The sequence below is a fragment of the Labrus mixtus genome, chromosome 13 (assembly GCF_963584025.1).
Source record: "Labrus mixtus chromosome 13, fLabMix1.1, whole genome shotgun sequence".
Classification (NCBI taxonomy): domain Eukaryota; kingdom Metazoa; phylum Chordata; class Actinopteri; order Labriformes; family Labridae; genus Labrus; species Labrus mixtus.
Window position 1 is genome coordinate 24,074,464 of NC_083624.1, and position 14,826 is coordinate 24,089,289.

A 14,826-nucleotide genomic window follows, 5' to 3' on the forward strand; every position below is an offset into this window, starting at 1 on the left:
CATCGCGGTCAAAAAGAGTCCACTTTGGAGCGATATTTAGCGTCTTTCCCAGCGAGCTACAGTAACATATTTGATATCAACAGATTCAGTGTAGTTCATATAATATCAATGTTGTCACGCTAGCATTAAAACTGAGTCCGCTACTTCTGCCCAAAAAACAATATTTTGAACGTCAGGTGAGACAAATGATAATGCAGTGTAAGAAGAATTAAAGTGAAGTCAGAACAAAGAAGAACTATTATAGCCTCATTTTAAAATCATGGTAGAATCTAATTCAGATGTATTGTTTGTTTACAGTTTATCATTAATGCCAGTAGAATTTTTAATTCAATAAGATAACCAATAAGATCACTTTAGACAATAAAAGCCTTTACAACATTAACTATAGCAAGTTAATAAGTAAAATAATGTTGCTGGAAATGTTTCAACTGTCTGAAAGGTGCATATATTACAAAGTTTAAATTATTTTTAAGCTATGAGGAAATATTACAGTGATTATTTATCTTTATTTATCTTCCATTTTCAGGGTGTAAAACAAAGCATAGTTGTTCAAAGTGTTTATAGGTCATTTGTGTGATGGTTATAGAAATTCTCTGGGGTTAGTTTGGTCCATGGTAGGGGCTCAATGTGAGATCTTTTCACGGGGCCGGAGCTCCTGGCGACGCCCCTGTACGTATGTGTACGTGCTGTTGAAGACATCATAAAGTGAACGCCCACTGTTCCTCTCCTTTGGACAGGGCGGAGTCAAACCCCCGAGAAGTGTCAATGCTGACTGTTTACAGAGAGTAAACCTGCGGAAAGGAGGAAGCGACATCTGGGTTGACCTCAGGCTTACCAAACACTTTCCTTCACTCGTTGACGGTCATTTCTTAATTTTCCTCCAGTTTGTCTGTTTTAAAAGTGAGAAAATGTCTTCGATGGATTTGGAGAAGCTGAAGATGACGGGAGCTGGTCGAGCCATAGCGGTGCTGACCAGCGGAGGAGATGCACAAGGTGACTTTCTAAACTGCTAAGATTGATTCAAATGACACATGTCAGTCTTCATACGTGTAGGCATTAAACAAGCTTTCTACAACAAATGCTTGCGAGAGCAAGAATATAAATTCTACTCTGTTAAAGTAGTTGAGTTTATATTAATAACTCCCAATTACAGCTGTATATATTTCCCTTCTGTTCATGGGTCAAAGGTCATTAATGAGCAGCATACAGTTCACTTCCTGTTGATTTACAATGGTGAAAATAATGTACACTTCATTAGTCAACTACTGTACTTGAGCAGGCTACAGTTTGAGGAAGAGCCCATCTGTGCTTAACTTTAATATGGCCACAAAGCAGCTAAAAGGCAACTTTACTTTTTGCAGAGAACAGTGCTGTATCAAGATCTAGTTGAGTAATTCTTGTCAGGACTGTGATTGCTGTTTCAACAGAGCGGGTGGCACCTTTGCCCAGTAAGAGATTGTGAAGTCATATCCACTACATGTCCTCAAGCAGGGCTATTGTGCAACAGCTTGTGTGTAATGACTTAAGAAGCAGATTTAATAGTAATATTTCTGTGCAATTGTCCTTCACCCAGGGATGAATGGTGCTGTCAGAGCTGTGACAAGAATGGGCATCTATGTGGGAGCGAAGGTCTATGTTATATATGAGGTAAAAAAAAAAGCTGTTTAATATCCCCCTACTTAACATACACACTGAGTCAGTCTTTATCTGTACACACAATATGAAAAACATCTGTTACTGTTCAGGGATACCAGGGCCTGGTGGACGGGGGAGACAACATCAAACTGGCACACTGGCACAGTGTGACCAACATCATCCAACAGGTACGATTAAATATTAACCTCAATGGCTGTTGACAGCAGTGGTAAGGGTAGCTTTAATATGCCATTTACCAAGCAGACATTTTAACATGTCAAATAAACACACAGGTATCTATTAAGGTCTCCAAGCAACAAGCTAAATGCTAAATTCAGGATAGCAGAACTATCGCTAATTATTGGACTTACACCTTTGCCTTTCATACAACATGTCAAAATCTCTGCCTGTCGAGTCTTACAGTGATTGTATTATGATTTATAGTTTGTGTTATCTTATTTTTTTTCTCAAATGTTTCTCTTTTTCTCTCTTTGTTTGTGGTTATAAAAGGAGTTTTATGAAATCCCCCTTCTCTTTCTCATCTCTCCTCCCTCTGCCTGTCTAATAATGGTTACAAACTGGTAAGGGGCCTTGCTGCATGGGCTTTAAGCGACATCTCTTCATGAAGCAGCAACTAAGCACTAAAACTAAAGACATTCAGAAACACTCCCACTTGTTCATTTTGCAGCTGTCTGAAATGTATCTAGCATATTGCTGAGGGGGATGCAGTTATTTTCTGAAGCAAATGTATTGTATGGTTTTATTGGTTTGTTAAGCTTCATTATAGTTTATCACTGATTCCCATTCGATTTCACTTATGTCCCATTAATACAAAGCAATATCTGCTTGCCTGCTAATTTCAAGAGCAAACTCCCAGAAATATGAAGCACATTTTTTTCTTGTCACCGCTTTGTGGGAGGGATAATCACAAATCTCAGGTGCACTGCTTGTGGCTTTGTTTCATGCCTATATTTCATTGAATCTGTTCCTTCAATCTGTTGTATCTTAACCAATCCATCGTTTGCAAAGTTAAAATTAATATTGCTCTTTTAGTATGACATTTTTAAAGACACATGACATTGTTTGTCTTGCGACTTTGTTACATGAATGCAGGGTGGGACTGTGATTGGAAGCGCCCGCTGCAAGGCCTTCACAACTCGGGAGGGGAGGCTTGGCGCTGCCTTCAACCTGGTGAAGAAAGGCATCACCAACCTGTGCGTGTGCGGTGGAGACGGCAGCCTCACAGGAGCGAACATTTTCCGCAGTGAGTGGAGCGGCCTGCTGGATGAGCTTGTAAAGAAAGGTAAAGTGCTCAACCATTTTCAACTAGTCACTAAGCCTTACTTGGAAACTGTTGGAAATACAAGGGTTAAAGAATTTTAATATACGCTTGTTTTATATTAACACTTGCTGGCAATTCAATTAAAAAAACTTTATTAGTCTCACTAGGAGCAGTTGGTTTGAAAGAGCTTGTACCAAATAAACATATGCATTATGTAACCTGCCAGTATAATATCTGCGATAATGAACCCGTGTTTTCAAAATCAGGGAGGATCACAGACACGCTGGCCAAGCAGCACGACCACCTGAACATCGTGGGGCTCATTGGCTCAATCGATAACGACTTCTGCGGCACAGACATGACCATCGGGGCAGATTCTGCACTGCACCGCATCATGGAGATAATTGACGCTATCATGACCACTGCACAAAGGTCAGAAACTGTGTGATGTTGAACAGTGGCAGAACGCATGACAGAGTTGGTAAAAGCAGATATTGTGAGGTCATGGACAGTAGTGTTTCTTTCTGAATCACTAATAGTAAGATTTAACAACAACAACACAGGAGAACTTCCATGGAAAAAAATGTAATAGATACATCTATATCATTGGTAGTTATATTGATATCTCACTACAGTATCCATTATTAGTTGAGTCGTTTATCAGTTGCAGTTGTGATTAAAATACGAGCAGTTGAAGTCCTGTGTCAGACGTACTGTAATGGAATGCACACATCTCTGTGAAGCTGTCAGAACTCGTCTCTACCATTCAAACCTGGCAGGAACTACTTCCAGTGATCTCGCCCAGACTTGCCCCATTTCCTGCATGTTGCTACAATCTGAGTAATCTCAGTTTGTCTACACACAATTTTGCTGCAATTGTTCATTAGCTTTTTTTAATATAAATGTTGTGTCCCTCCTGCAGCCACCAGCGCACTTTTGTTCTGGAAGTCATGGGGCGACACTGTGGGTGAGTAACACCCCGACACATTTTACTATCCTGTATGTTCTGCCGTGAATATTATGACAAATGATTGTGCTGGTGTTATGTGCTATTCCTCTAGATATCTGGCCTTGGTGTCTGCTCTGGCCTCTGGAGCAGACTGGCTCTTTATTCCGGAGCTTCCTCCTGTGGAGGGTTGGGAGGACCGTATGTGCGCCCGTCTAGAAACGGTATGACATGAAAACAAGATTATTAGCCACAGGCACATATGTGGTTTTTTTTCACAGAAGAGGTTTGTCTGTTTTAGAGTGAGTATTAATGCTCTTTGGTTAACATGCAACGTTTCAACTGACTTTTTTTCATGATTGCACTTACTAACTCACTAGCAGTGGCTAATATGTACGTATGTGTATCTTTTTTTTTTTTCAGAGCCGCATCAAGGGATCCAGGCTTAACATTATAATCGTAGCAGAAGGTGCAATCAATAGAAATGGAGAGCCCATATCCACAACTTACATAAAAGATGTAAGTGTAAAGATTAAAGAACAAGGGGGGATTGTTGACTGGCTGTGATGTAATAGCTGCCCAACAACAGAGTGTAGTATGATGTTGAAATATTAATGAAAAGTGTATCTGGAAAATGCTTTTTTAAAGGTGTTAAATGTCTGTAGTACATGAGGAATACACATGAACTCTAAAAAACTCTTATCGCTCTGTTGTGTACGCCCGCTAAATGGCATAACATAATACTCTGAAATGCTTCCATGTCTGTTTGAAGCTGGTAGTAGAGAGGCTGGGTTACGACACCAGAGTGACAGTACTCGGGCATGTTCAGCGTGGAGGAACTCCCTCAGCATTTGACAGAATACTGGTGAGTTTGATAACGTGCATATTTTGAAGCAAAAATGCAGCTTTGAACATTGAGGAACATTAAAAAGTTTGATGTCACACAAATAATCAATTTCAGGTTCAGGTGACTTTATTTGTACCTGTAGGTAAATTTGGTTGTAGGGAGAGTCACATATACTTAATAAAACACAGACAATACATAAAACATACGTAGTGCAACATCTCAGAAGTGCATAGTCAGCAATAGTTTGAACACATAACTGCAAACCTAAAGTCTCCAATATATAATAATGTAGCATGACCAGAAGAAAACTTTGTTCTGATTAGCCGAAGGTACCATTAGTCTATTAAAATATGCTGATGACAACTCAAACAAAGATCTGATAATACAACAGTGTTTTGTTTTTTTCCAATCAGTATACAAGGTTAACTGCTGTTTACCACTAATCGTTGTTTACACTACTTTTTGACTGGTGAAACTTAGCTGAACTTGCTACAAAAAAACCCACACAGTGTAAGTTCTATACACCATAAAAGGAGCTCCATGGTTGATATAAAAATGTTTTTTTTTTTTTAAAGATTTATTTTTGGGGCTTTTTGTGCCTTTTAATGGAGAGATAGGACAGTGGATAGAGCTGGAAATGAGGGAGAGAGAATAGGGAATGACACACAGTAAAGGTGGGTACGAACCTGGGCCGCCCGCTTGGAGGACTACATCCTCTGTACATGGGGCGCGCGCACTAACCACTGTACCACCAGTGCCCTGTAAAAATGTGTTTTTAAGTTCAAAATGTACAACAGAATAGTGTAACAAATCTTGTATAAAGAACTACATATATTATGACAATTATAGGTGATTGGTAATGTCATGTACAATGGCCAGTGAAACATTTACATACTTCTGTTTAGATGCTTTCTTTACATCCTTAGTAAGCTTAGAAATATTAAACATGGTCAAATCTGTGTCTAGATGAGTTATTCTCCATAAAACCACTACAACGTATTACTCATGATACCCTCCGTCACTTCATCTATTCAGCTGAGTGCTAATTGAAGCCTCTCCTGTGTGTTCAGAGCAGTAAGCTGGGGGTGGAGGCAGTGGTGGCTCTGATGGAGGCCTCTCCTGACACGCCCCCCTGTGCCATCGGCCTGTCGGGTAACCAAGCTGTCCGTCTGCCTCTGATGGAGTGTGTTGAGATGGTGAGTCACCCTCCTGTCTTCCATAATTGATTTTAAAGGAAGTGGAAGGTTGATGTTTTTTTTTAACTCCGTCATCATTTGCAGACTAAGTTGGTGCAGAAGGCCATGAATGAGAAGCGGTTTGAAGAAGCTGTTAAACTGCGTGGAGGGTGAGAACTACGCCATGTGTATTTAAATTAAGTAGAAATGAATCATTATATTGAAATAGTGCTGTGATGTATCATCAATTCATGTTAACTTGATTTTCTGTAGGAGTTTTGAAAACAACTTGAATATCTACAAGCTCCTTTCCTTCCAAAAGCCTTCCCAGTCTCAGGTGAGTCCGTCAATGTGATGAACACACACACACACACACACACACACACACATACACATACACATACACATACACATACACTGTATTTTAAGTAACACACTAAAGAATCACAAAGGTTAACCCAAATGTGCTCTTTCTTTCCTCAGAGCAATTTCTCTTTGGCTGTTCTGAACGTGGGAGCTCCTGCTGCAGGGATGAATGCAGCCGTGAGATCTGCCGTGAGATTAGCGCTGGCTCAAGGGCACAAGGTCTATGCTGTCCATGATGGCTTCCAAGGACTCGCCAACGGAGACGTGAGGCCTTCTACTTTTAAACCTTCCCCACACTGCAGTTTATTTTCTAAACAAGTGAACTGTATGGAAAGAAATGGTTTAGAGCTGATACTGTCTGCAGGTTTTTGAGATGGAATGGCACAAAGTGGCAGGATGGACCGGACAAGGAGGATCACTGCTAGGAACCAAACGGTGAGCGTTTGTGCACTTTGGACGCGTTTGTTCTTTCATGAAGTTTTGGGACTTGAGGAGGACAGATTTTGTTTTTTAAAGCAGAAAAAAACATCAAAATTGGTGCTGAAGAGGTTTTCACATTGCTCTTCATACTATGTTAAGGATCCCTGTGATATTCCTGGATTTCTCTGCCATCAAGGGCAGGCTGTAAAAATGATGAGCAGGTCTGCCCTACAGTGAATCAGTGTGAGAACAATAGTGTAAAACAAACATTCTTGCTCATTTCAAAACACTAAAAGTTTTGAAAGAGGTGTTCGCACATCCAACTCTCTCATGAAGTTTGTCGCAGGACATCAAACTATCACATTGAAAAGAAAAAGTTCTGCACATTACTCTTGTTGGGCATCACCAATTTATTAGAAAGAAAAATCATGTCTCGACCCTCTGAACCTCTGTTATGTATGTTCATTAGTACACACTTCTCAAAACAACAAAGGAAGTTGTCATAATGCGACTCACTACTTGTTACTTTGTTAGACATTGTGAAATTCAAGTGCTCTACTTTCTAATGCAGATTTTTGGTTTAATATATGCAATCTCCAAGCCAAAGATGATGTCATCTTCCCCTGCTTTGAAAAAATTGTAATTGACAAATTACTGTTTCTGTTTCATGTCCTTTTTCAGAACTCTTCCAAACAAACACCTGGAGAAGATTGTGGAAACCATCACCAAGTTCAGCATCTCAGCTCTGCTTGTAATTGGAGGGTTTGAGGTATGACTCACAGCCCTTCAAAGAACCAGAGCTGAATCACATGTATATTCATTTATAGTGTCAATGCTACATCAAAGACGTTTTACATCTACCTCCTGGTGACTTTCAAAGGGTTACGAAGGTGTGCTGCAACTGTTTGAAGCCCGGGGTCGCTACGATGAGCTCTGCATCCCCATGTGTGTAATCCCTGCCACCATTAGCAACAACGTCCCCGGAACCGACTTCAGCCTCGGAGCAGACACGGCCGTCAACGCTGCCATGGAGGTAACGCTGAGCAGATGGCAAATTAACAGTGTGACTTTGATGTTTCAGGCCTAACATGAATAGAGATGAACCGAGCCAGAGAACATCTCGTCTAATATGAGCTGCTGTATAACACAGATACACTTTGAACTCTCTGAGCAGTGTCAACAACAGAGATGTCAGGGTGGACTCAGGTTTAGATTTAGCTTTAGATTTTATCTTTCAACTTTGACAGGAAGCAGATAAATTAGACAGGACTTAAGTTTATCTCTGTCCTTCTATATTTAGCACCACACTTTTCTTTCAAACTTCCTTTAAGGAGCTTTTCACCTGTTCACCTTTAACTGCTTTTAAGGTTTATGAGAATTAAAGTAGAATTTGTCTCTCTTCACCTTCATGGTTTGATTTTTTGACTCCCTTTCACTTCCCACGTGTGCTTTTACAATGATTTTTAATTTCCTCTTCAGGGTTGTGACAAGATCAAGCAGTCAGCCAGTGGGACCAAAAGACGAGTGTTTGTGGTGGAGACAATGGGGGGATTCTGCGGCTACCTGGCAACCTCTACAGGCATAGCTGTGGGAGCTGATGCTGCCTATATCTTTGAAGACCCCTTCAACATCCATGACCTGAAGGTGAGAGAAAAACTGTCTTTTTCTGAATCAATTAAACATTTGTAGAAGAATCTGTCTCTTTAATGATTTGGCTTTCTGACAGACCAATGTGGAGCATTTGACTGAAAAGATGAAAAAGGACATCCAGAGGGGTCTGGTGCTGAGGTAAAAAAAAACACTCATACAAACATATACACATTGGATATATTATGCTTTCGCTGCCTTAGACACCATTCAGTCCATCTCCTTTACAGTGAGTCTATGTTTGTATATTTCCATACTGTGAAACCACACTACAGACTGTACAGCCAAGATAACAGATAGGAGGCTTTATTACAAACTACATGTTAACATAAGTGTGATAACCTGGCACTGACAATGAGAGTATCCTGATGTTTAGCTGGTTGTATAAATCTGGTTCAACACCTTAGTGAACATGCTTCATTTTCTTTTGATAATAAGGAGAATAATTTAAGTTTAGGGGTATTTTGTTCTAAAACAGTTTTTCTTTAAATTGTATTAAAACAGTATCTTGACCAGATTAAGGTTCTAAATGTTGATTCTTAAGATCAGAAAAGTTATTGGGATTCATCCACTGTGGCACTGTTGTTTGTACAACAGGTTATGGCAGGCGATCTTAAAGTAAACATATTTTAGTTTTGACCCTAGTGGCGGCAAACTGACCAAAAGACGACATCCTTTAGAAACACACTCCAAGTCTTAAACAATTCATATTACCAGTACAAAAAAAGAAAAATACATGGCATATAATGAACTGCACACTTTTTATGCAACATTAGTGTTTCCTGTGGTTACTTTTTTTTTTTCTTGTCTCAACAGAAATGAAAAATGCCATGAGAACTACACTACAGATTTCATCCACAGGCTGTATTCATCAGAGGGGAAGGGCATCTTTGACTGCAGAGTCAATGTGCTGGGACACCTTCAGCAGGTGCAGAGACACCACACTACATCCATCAAGACAGTACACAGACTCACAAATAATATCAGTTGCATTGACAATAGGAGTCTGTCTTATTCCCAGCTTGTGCTTGTGTGCCCTAGGGAGGCTCGCCTTCTCCTTTTGATAGAAACTTCGGCACTAAGTTGGGTGTGAGGGCTATCCAGTGGCTTTCAGAGAGAATGGCTGAAAACTTCAGACAAGGTAGTGTTGATGTATAGACCTATAGTTGACATGAATATATAGTTGGATAAAACAGAAAGTCAAAGTCACAGCAATGTCATTCCCAATGTTTTCCTGTCAGGTCGCGTGTTTGCCAACTCACCAGACACAGCGTGTGTGCTCGGTCTAAACAGGAAGGTCATCTCATTCATCCCAGTAACTGAACTGAAGGAAGTGACTGACTTTGAGTAAGCAAATTAGAAGTGTGTTTATATAAAGTGTTTCATTATTTATCAATGCAAGTAATTTGTGAACTTTGATTTCCAGACACCGGATGCCAAAGTTCCAGTGGTGGCTTACACTTCGGCCGCTGCTCAAAATGTTGGCCAAATACCAAACCAGCTTCTGTGAATATGTCCCCGGAGAGATCGAGCATGTGACTCGACGCTCCATCAGCATCGACTCTGGGTTTTAGGCTCTCTGACAAGGCAATATTCTCTGTGCACTTTCAACCCTTATCCTACTCAGATACTATAGAGCTTTACCTGGAGACAGGACGTAAGACTTTAAAACGTAACATTGATCTCAGTGTGTTCTTGTATCATAGTAGCTACTGAATGTTCAATCATGTAAAAATTGTACTTCAAGAGTTCACGACGTATCGAAATGAGATTCAAAACAGTGCTGGTTTTGTTTTGTAATGTGCAACAGTTAAGCCTTTGTATGTTCAAATCACTGCATAAAGACAACCAGGTCTGTCATGAAGATGGAATTGTATTAATTTACTTCAGAATTTATTTTCAAAAACATTTATACGAGCTGTGGTTTAATGGTTTTTGTTTGTTTTACTTTCAATGTCACAAACCATAAGTAAAATAAGTTTTTGTATTCATGTGCTTTGTTAGCTTAAAGTTAGAACTGCTAAAAGAAATGTTTAAGTCCCTTTATATTTCTCACAAAACTCTATGAGCTGGCTGGTTGGTTTGAGATGATCACACTAAAGAGGACTCAATGTTGAAGCCCATAGTTAATGCAAAGCAACAAAAAAATCTGTATACATATAAAAGCAGTTGATTACACTCTAACACCAAAACTACTGTACTTAAAATCAAGAAATGTCTTCACATGGCGCAGATGGCCTAGTGATTAGGTCGCGTCCCAGATACATAGTCCTCCAAACAAGCCACCCGTGTTAGAGTCCAATCTGTTCCTTCTTTTCCTCATCATTTCCTCATCATTCCCCTTGCTCTCCCTGATTTCGTCCTCTATCCCCTGTCCTTTCAAAATAAAGGCTAAAAGCACAAAACTTAATCTAAGACCCAAAGAAAGGAATCGCTCCATAATTATAAATGTATTAATTATTTTAATGGTCTTACTTTATCATGAACACAATTCTATTCAACAGTCATGTTAGATGCTCTCCATTTCTGAAATAAAATGTAACACATTTATTGAACAAGCAAATAAAAACCAACCAAAAATGATCAAAGAGGAATGCTTTTTACCTTTCAGGTTGACTGTTTCATGTGTGAATTAAACTGTGAACACTTGAGAACTTAACATGTGAGAGCATGAACAAAGGCACTCATTGATCAACTGTTCTTACAAACAAAACACTGAAGATGTGTTTTGTATAACTTTTAAAAGTTAAATGAAAATGTGAAATCATCTTCTGGATTATCTTTTTTAGTAGTCTTAGGGCTCTTTGCAGCAAAGGCAAACTGGAAGTCCTCACTTTGCTCTGGTTGGCCGAACGGGAAGTCAGAGCCTGTAAAAAAGAATGTACATACCTGAAGTTCAAAGCAGCTCACACGTCACAGAAAACAGAGATTTAAGTGACACTTACAGCTTGGAGACTTTGATTCTGATGTTTTCTGAAAAGATATGAACATATTTTCTTTATTTCAGTATTAGTAATACTGTTTAAACTAAAGAGGGGTTAAAATGACAGAGCTGTACCTTCTCATTGAAGAAAGGGCTGGTGAAAGCGAACGATGAGTCCTGTAAAGAAACTTGATGTTTATTCCAACATTAAAAACAGGGATTTTCTGTAACATCACTCCTTCCCTCTGCCTACTCCTCACCTCATCCTGTGCTGAGCCCACATCAAATCCAAATCCAGAGAACCCTGGAGTGCTGGGATCAGGGTTCAAAGAGAACAGGAAAGCTGGAGATTTGGTGTCAGAGGTCCCTTGACGTGGGGAGCTGGCAGGGCTAAAGCTGAAGTGAACACATGAAACATGGATCTCAGAAGTTGTCGACCGTGCTTCAAAGCATTAGACAGCTCAGATGAAGCCTTACTTAAATGGGAATGTTGGGGTTGATGGTGCAGCTTTCACTGTTGCTGGGGACGACTGTGGATTAGTTTCTTGAGATGATAATTGAGGAAAAGCAGTAGGTCCTGTGTTCTCTCCACTTGGTGCCTGCTCTCTCTCTTCAGCTAATCCTTCCTCCACTGCTTCCTCTGCTGCAGCAGACTCACTTTCCTACCCAGTAGAAAACTTGATGGTTTGAGAATTTCTAAGAGTGAAAACTTTGAAATTGCATCAACAATATAGACGCTGATGGCACTATGTTATCAAAACATGAAACACTCTGATACAAGACTATTTTTTATTGTCCTGCTGTGGAGCAGTTTAATTTTCAGTCTTTACTTGTGAAGAAGTTCTGAATGATAACTTCCCTACTGTATGGATTACTAAAGGTAACCTGAGATTATTTCTGGAAAGAGATGCTGCTTTTTTGTTTACCACTGATAACACAACACAATGATGCTGTAAGAGATATTAAAACAAATATAAAATGATTAGTGTTTCAGGTCAATAAGTGGGAGACTTGGGAAATTGCGAGAGATCAAATCAGATTTTAGTATAGAAAGACATTATCCTAAAAGTTGCAATTTGAAGGTTTATTTTTAGCAAGTACTAGAACGTAAAGATTACCAGGACTTGTCGTCCAGTTTCCGGGTTTTCCTCCTCAGTGTGCATCACATCTGGCCATCTTTGTTCTGCAGAAAAAGCTATTATGTTCCATTAAAAACATTGAATATTGTGCACAATTGCTGGCATAAAATAAAATACATTGCTGACTCTCCTTTTCTTACCATACAGCTGTTGACATGATGCCATCCCATTGGCTTCTTCTTCTTCTTCTTGGATGGGGCTGCACATGCCGGTATCCTGGAACTTATTTTCCTCACAATTTTCTTCAGCACTCACCTCTACCGATATTTCATCATCCTACAAAATGTTTGTAAAAATTAATCAAAAATGGTAGGTGGTTGTAACAGGAACAGGATTCAATATTTATAGCATGCCATTATTTTTGATTGTGGGTCTGAGTACTTTGGTCTGGTTTAAATGAAGAGAGGAGATGTTGATGGAAGAATCAATGTCCTCCGTTTGGGGATCCAATTGTTTCTCTGGTTCTGTTATAGGCTGCTGTCCAGAAACACTACGAACAAAAGAGGACTCAATCATAAAACTAAGCTTTGCTTGAGGCTACATGTCATTTGCTGTCATCTCTAAGATAAAATACCTGTCTGGTGGTTTCTCAGTAGAGGAAGAGTTGGCTTCTGGACCTGAAATTAAAGAAGTCAAAAAAAAAAGCTGCAAATATTTCAAAACTACCAGAGCAAGATATAAACGTTTATTACCTGAGAGATTGTCCAGCTCCTTCTGTTTCAAGGTGATCTGATCATCACAAGCCTTGATCCTAAACTCAATCTCCTCTTTTTCAGCCTGGAGCGCGAGGAGCTTTTTTGCATAAGGATTTTGGCAATAATAGTCTTTATGAGACTGAAATGTCTTCTTATAGCTTGCAATTTTCTCTTCGTAGACATCCCTTGTAGAGTTAGAAATAAAGGAAAATACAGCTTTATAATGTCTTCAAAAAATGTATTGATAAATTGAACAGCTAGCTAAGTGAACCCACATGTCATGGTTGTATCTGTCTCTTCTGGTCTCCAGTTCTTCTTTCAGTGTCTGCTCATATTGAAGAAGCAGGCTGTTTGTCGCCTTGATGCTAAAGTAACACAGATAACAGAAAGAAAACATTTGTAACATGTGAACATGTATCACAGTAATCCAACACGGTTTGACTCGCTAATTATTACCTACAATTCTACAATTCTACAATTCACTTAGCAGTCGCTTTTATCCAAAGCGACGTACATCAGAGAGTAAGTACAACACAAGCAAGGATCTAGAAAAAAGGGAACAATGTCAGTAAGAGCAAACGATCAGCTTTGAGTCTGATTGGACACACAGGTGCTGACAGGAAGTGACCAGAGGCAAAGCACAACATTGAGGGCAGTTCTTGAGAGCTCTAATCAGTATAGAAAGCATCTTATAAGTCATCGTTATCAAACAAAAACAATCGTCACTACCATCATCATCATCATCAATAATATGGAGACCATCATCATTAAGTTAGTAGGTATTCATGAAAGAGCTGGGTCTTTAGTTTTTTCTTAAAGGTGCAGAGGGACTCTGCAGATCAAATGGACAGAGGAGAAGAGTCTAGTCAGAGACTTAGGACCCTGTTGTGAAGGTTGGATCAGACGCCTTTCATTGGCAGAGCGTCGTGGGTAGTCATCATACCTTTTAGCAAATGTTTTATTGTGCATCAGCGTGTTCTGCTTCACGATGATTTCTTCATCGAGTTTCTTTGTATTTCTTTGTATTGTTTCAATGTAAGACTTCCTCTCAGCAATGTCGGCTCTGCAAACTTAAAAAACAAAAAGTAGCACTTGATGAAAAACCACTTCAAGAAGTAAATGTAGGGTAAAGTATCTATCTGTTTTCTATCTTTCATACAGATGTGTAATAACTACATCTGTTAGACATACCTTGAATTTGTTGGTTGATTTCATTTTTCTTTTGAGAAAGCTCCCGAGTTTGAAGAGCTATAAATATAAAGAATGGTTATGAATGTGAATGAAACAAACTAAAATATTTCTTGAATTGATCACGATTATAAAGGTTTAAAGCTCCTATCATGATTTTTGCTGACGTCAGCTAGTGTTATTCATGAGAGCAACCCATCCGGGTACTTTGCCCAAACGATGCCGGCCCCGCCCCTTTCTGGGTGAAATCATTCCATCTGAATGAATGGTGGTTAATGGACAAGTTGGGGACACTGAAAGATACTTCCTGCTGACGTCATCAGTAAAACCAGCAGCTAGCTTGAAACCCTCTTGGCTAACTTAGCTAGCTAAAACCTCTTTAAAAAATAATGCAAGAAAACGTTATAAATAAAACTCTAACCAAAAAAACAACAATAACTCGAAAACTGAACTCACCAAATTGAAAAAGCGGTTTTTCAATATCATCAAAAGAATAACGGTCGTTCATTTTGACACACCTGTAACAACTGTCAAACTGTGTGTTATCAACGGTCGGTAGGGGG

At 39.4% G+C, this 14,826-nt stretch overlaps 2 protein-coding genes across 3 annotated transcripts; one reads left to right on the plus strand and one right to left on the minus strand.

The window, feature by feature from the left end:
- The first annotated feature begins 760 nt into the window (after nt 1-760).
- Nucleotides 761-10,785, plus strand: pfkla (phosphofructokinase, liver a). The gene is made up of 22 exons (XM_061054289.1): nt 761-993; nt 1,574-1,647; nt 1,746-1,823; nt 2,749-2,938; nt 3,184-3,349; nt 3,840-3,884; nt 3,979-4,087; nt 4,287-4,382; nt 4,636-4,728; nt 5,781-5,906; nt 5,991-6,055; nt 6,159-6,222; nt 6,369-6,515; nt 6,616-6,686; nt 7,353-7,440; nt 7,552-7,704; nt 8,151-8,315; nt 8,398-8,459; nt 9,135-9,246; nt 9,360-9,459; nt 9,560-9,665; nt 9,745-10,785. The coding sequence occupies exons 1-22, from the start codon at nt 909-911 to the stop codon at nt 9,890-9,892; spliced, it is 2,343 nt and encodes a 780-aa protein (XP_060910272.1). The 5' UTR covers nt 761-908; the 3' UTR covers nt 9,893-10,785.
- Nucleotides 10,786-10,854: 69 nt separating this feature from the next.
- On the minus strand, nt 10,855-14,811 carry LOC132987309 (uncharacterized). 2 transcript variants are annotated; one of them, XM_061054291.1, is made up of 14 exons: nt 14,720-14,811; nt 14,267-14,323; nt 14,019-14,145; nt 13,351-13,440; nt 13,073-13,260; nt 12,955-12,997; nt 12,762-12,870; nt 12,521-12,656; nt 12,360-12,424; nt 11,719-11,903; nt 11,502-11,637; nt 11,377-11,418; nt 11,264-11,291; nt 10,855-11,185 (listed from the first exon to the last, which is right to left on the minus strand). In XM_061054291.1, exons 1-14 carry the CDS (start codon nt 14,769-14,771, stop codon nt 11,058-11,060), a joined length of 1,386 nt encoding a protein of 461 aa, XP_060910274.1. In that variant the 5' UTR covers nt 14,772-14,811; the 3' UTR covers nt 10,855-11,057. The 2 variants fall into 2 exon arrangements, with proteins under 2 accessions (XP_060910274.1, XP_060910273.1); XM_061054290.1 differs by having other exon boundaries at nt 12,360-12,436.
- Between the last annotated feature and the right edge of the window lie 15 nt (nt 14,812-14,826).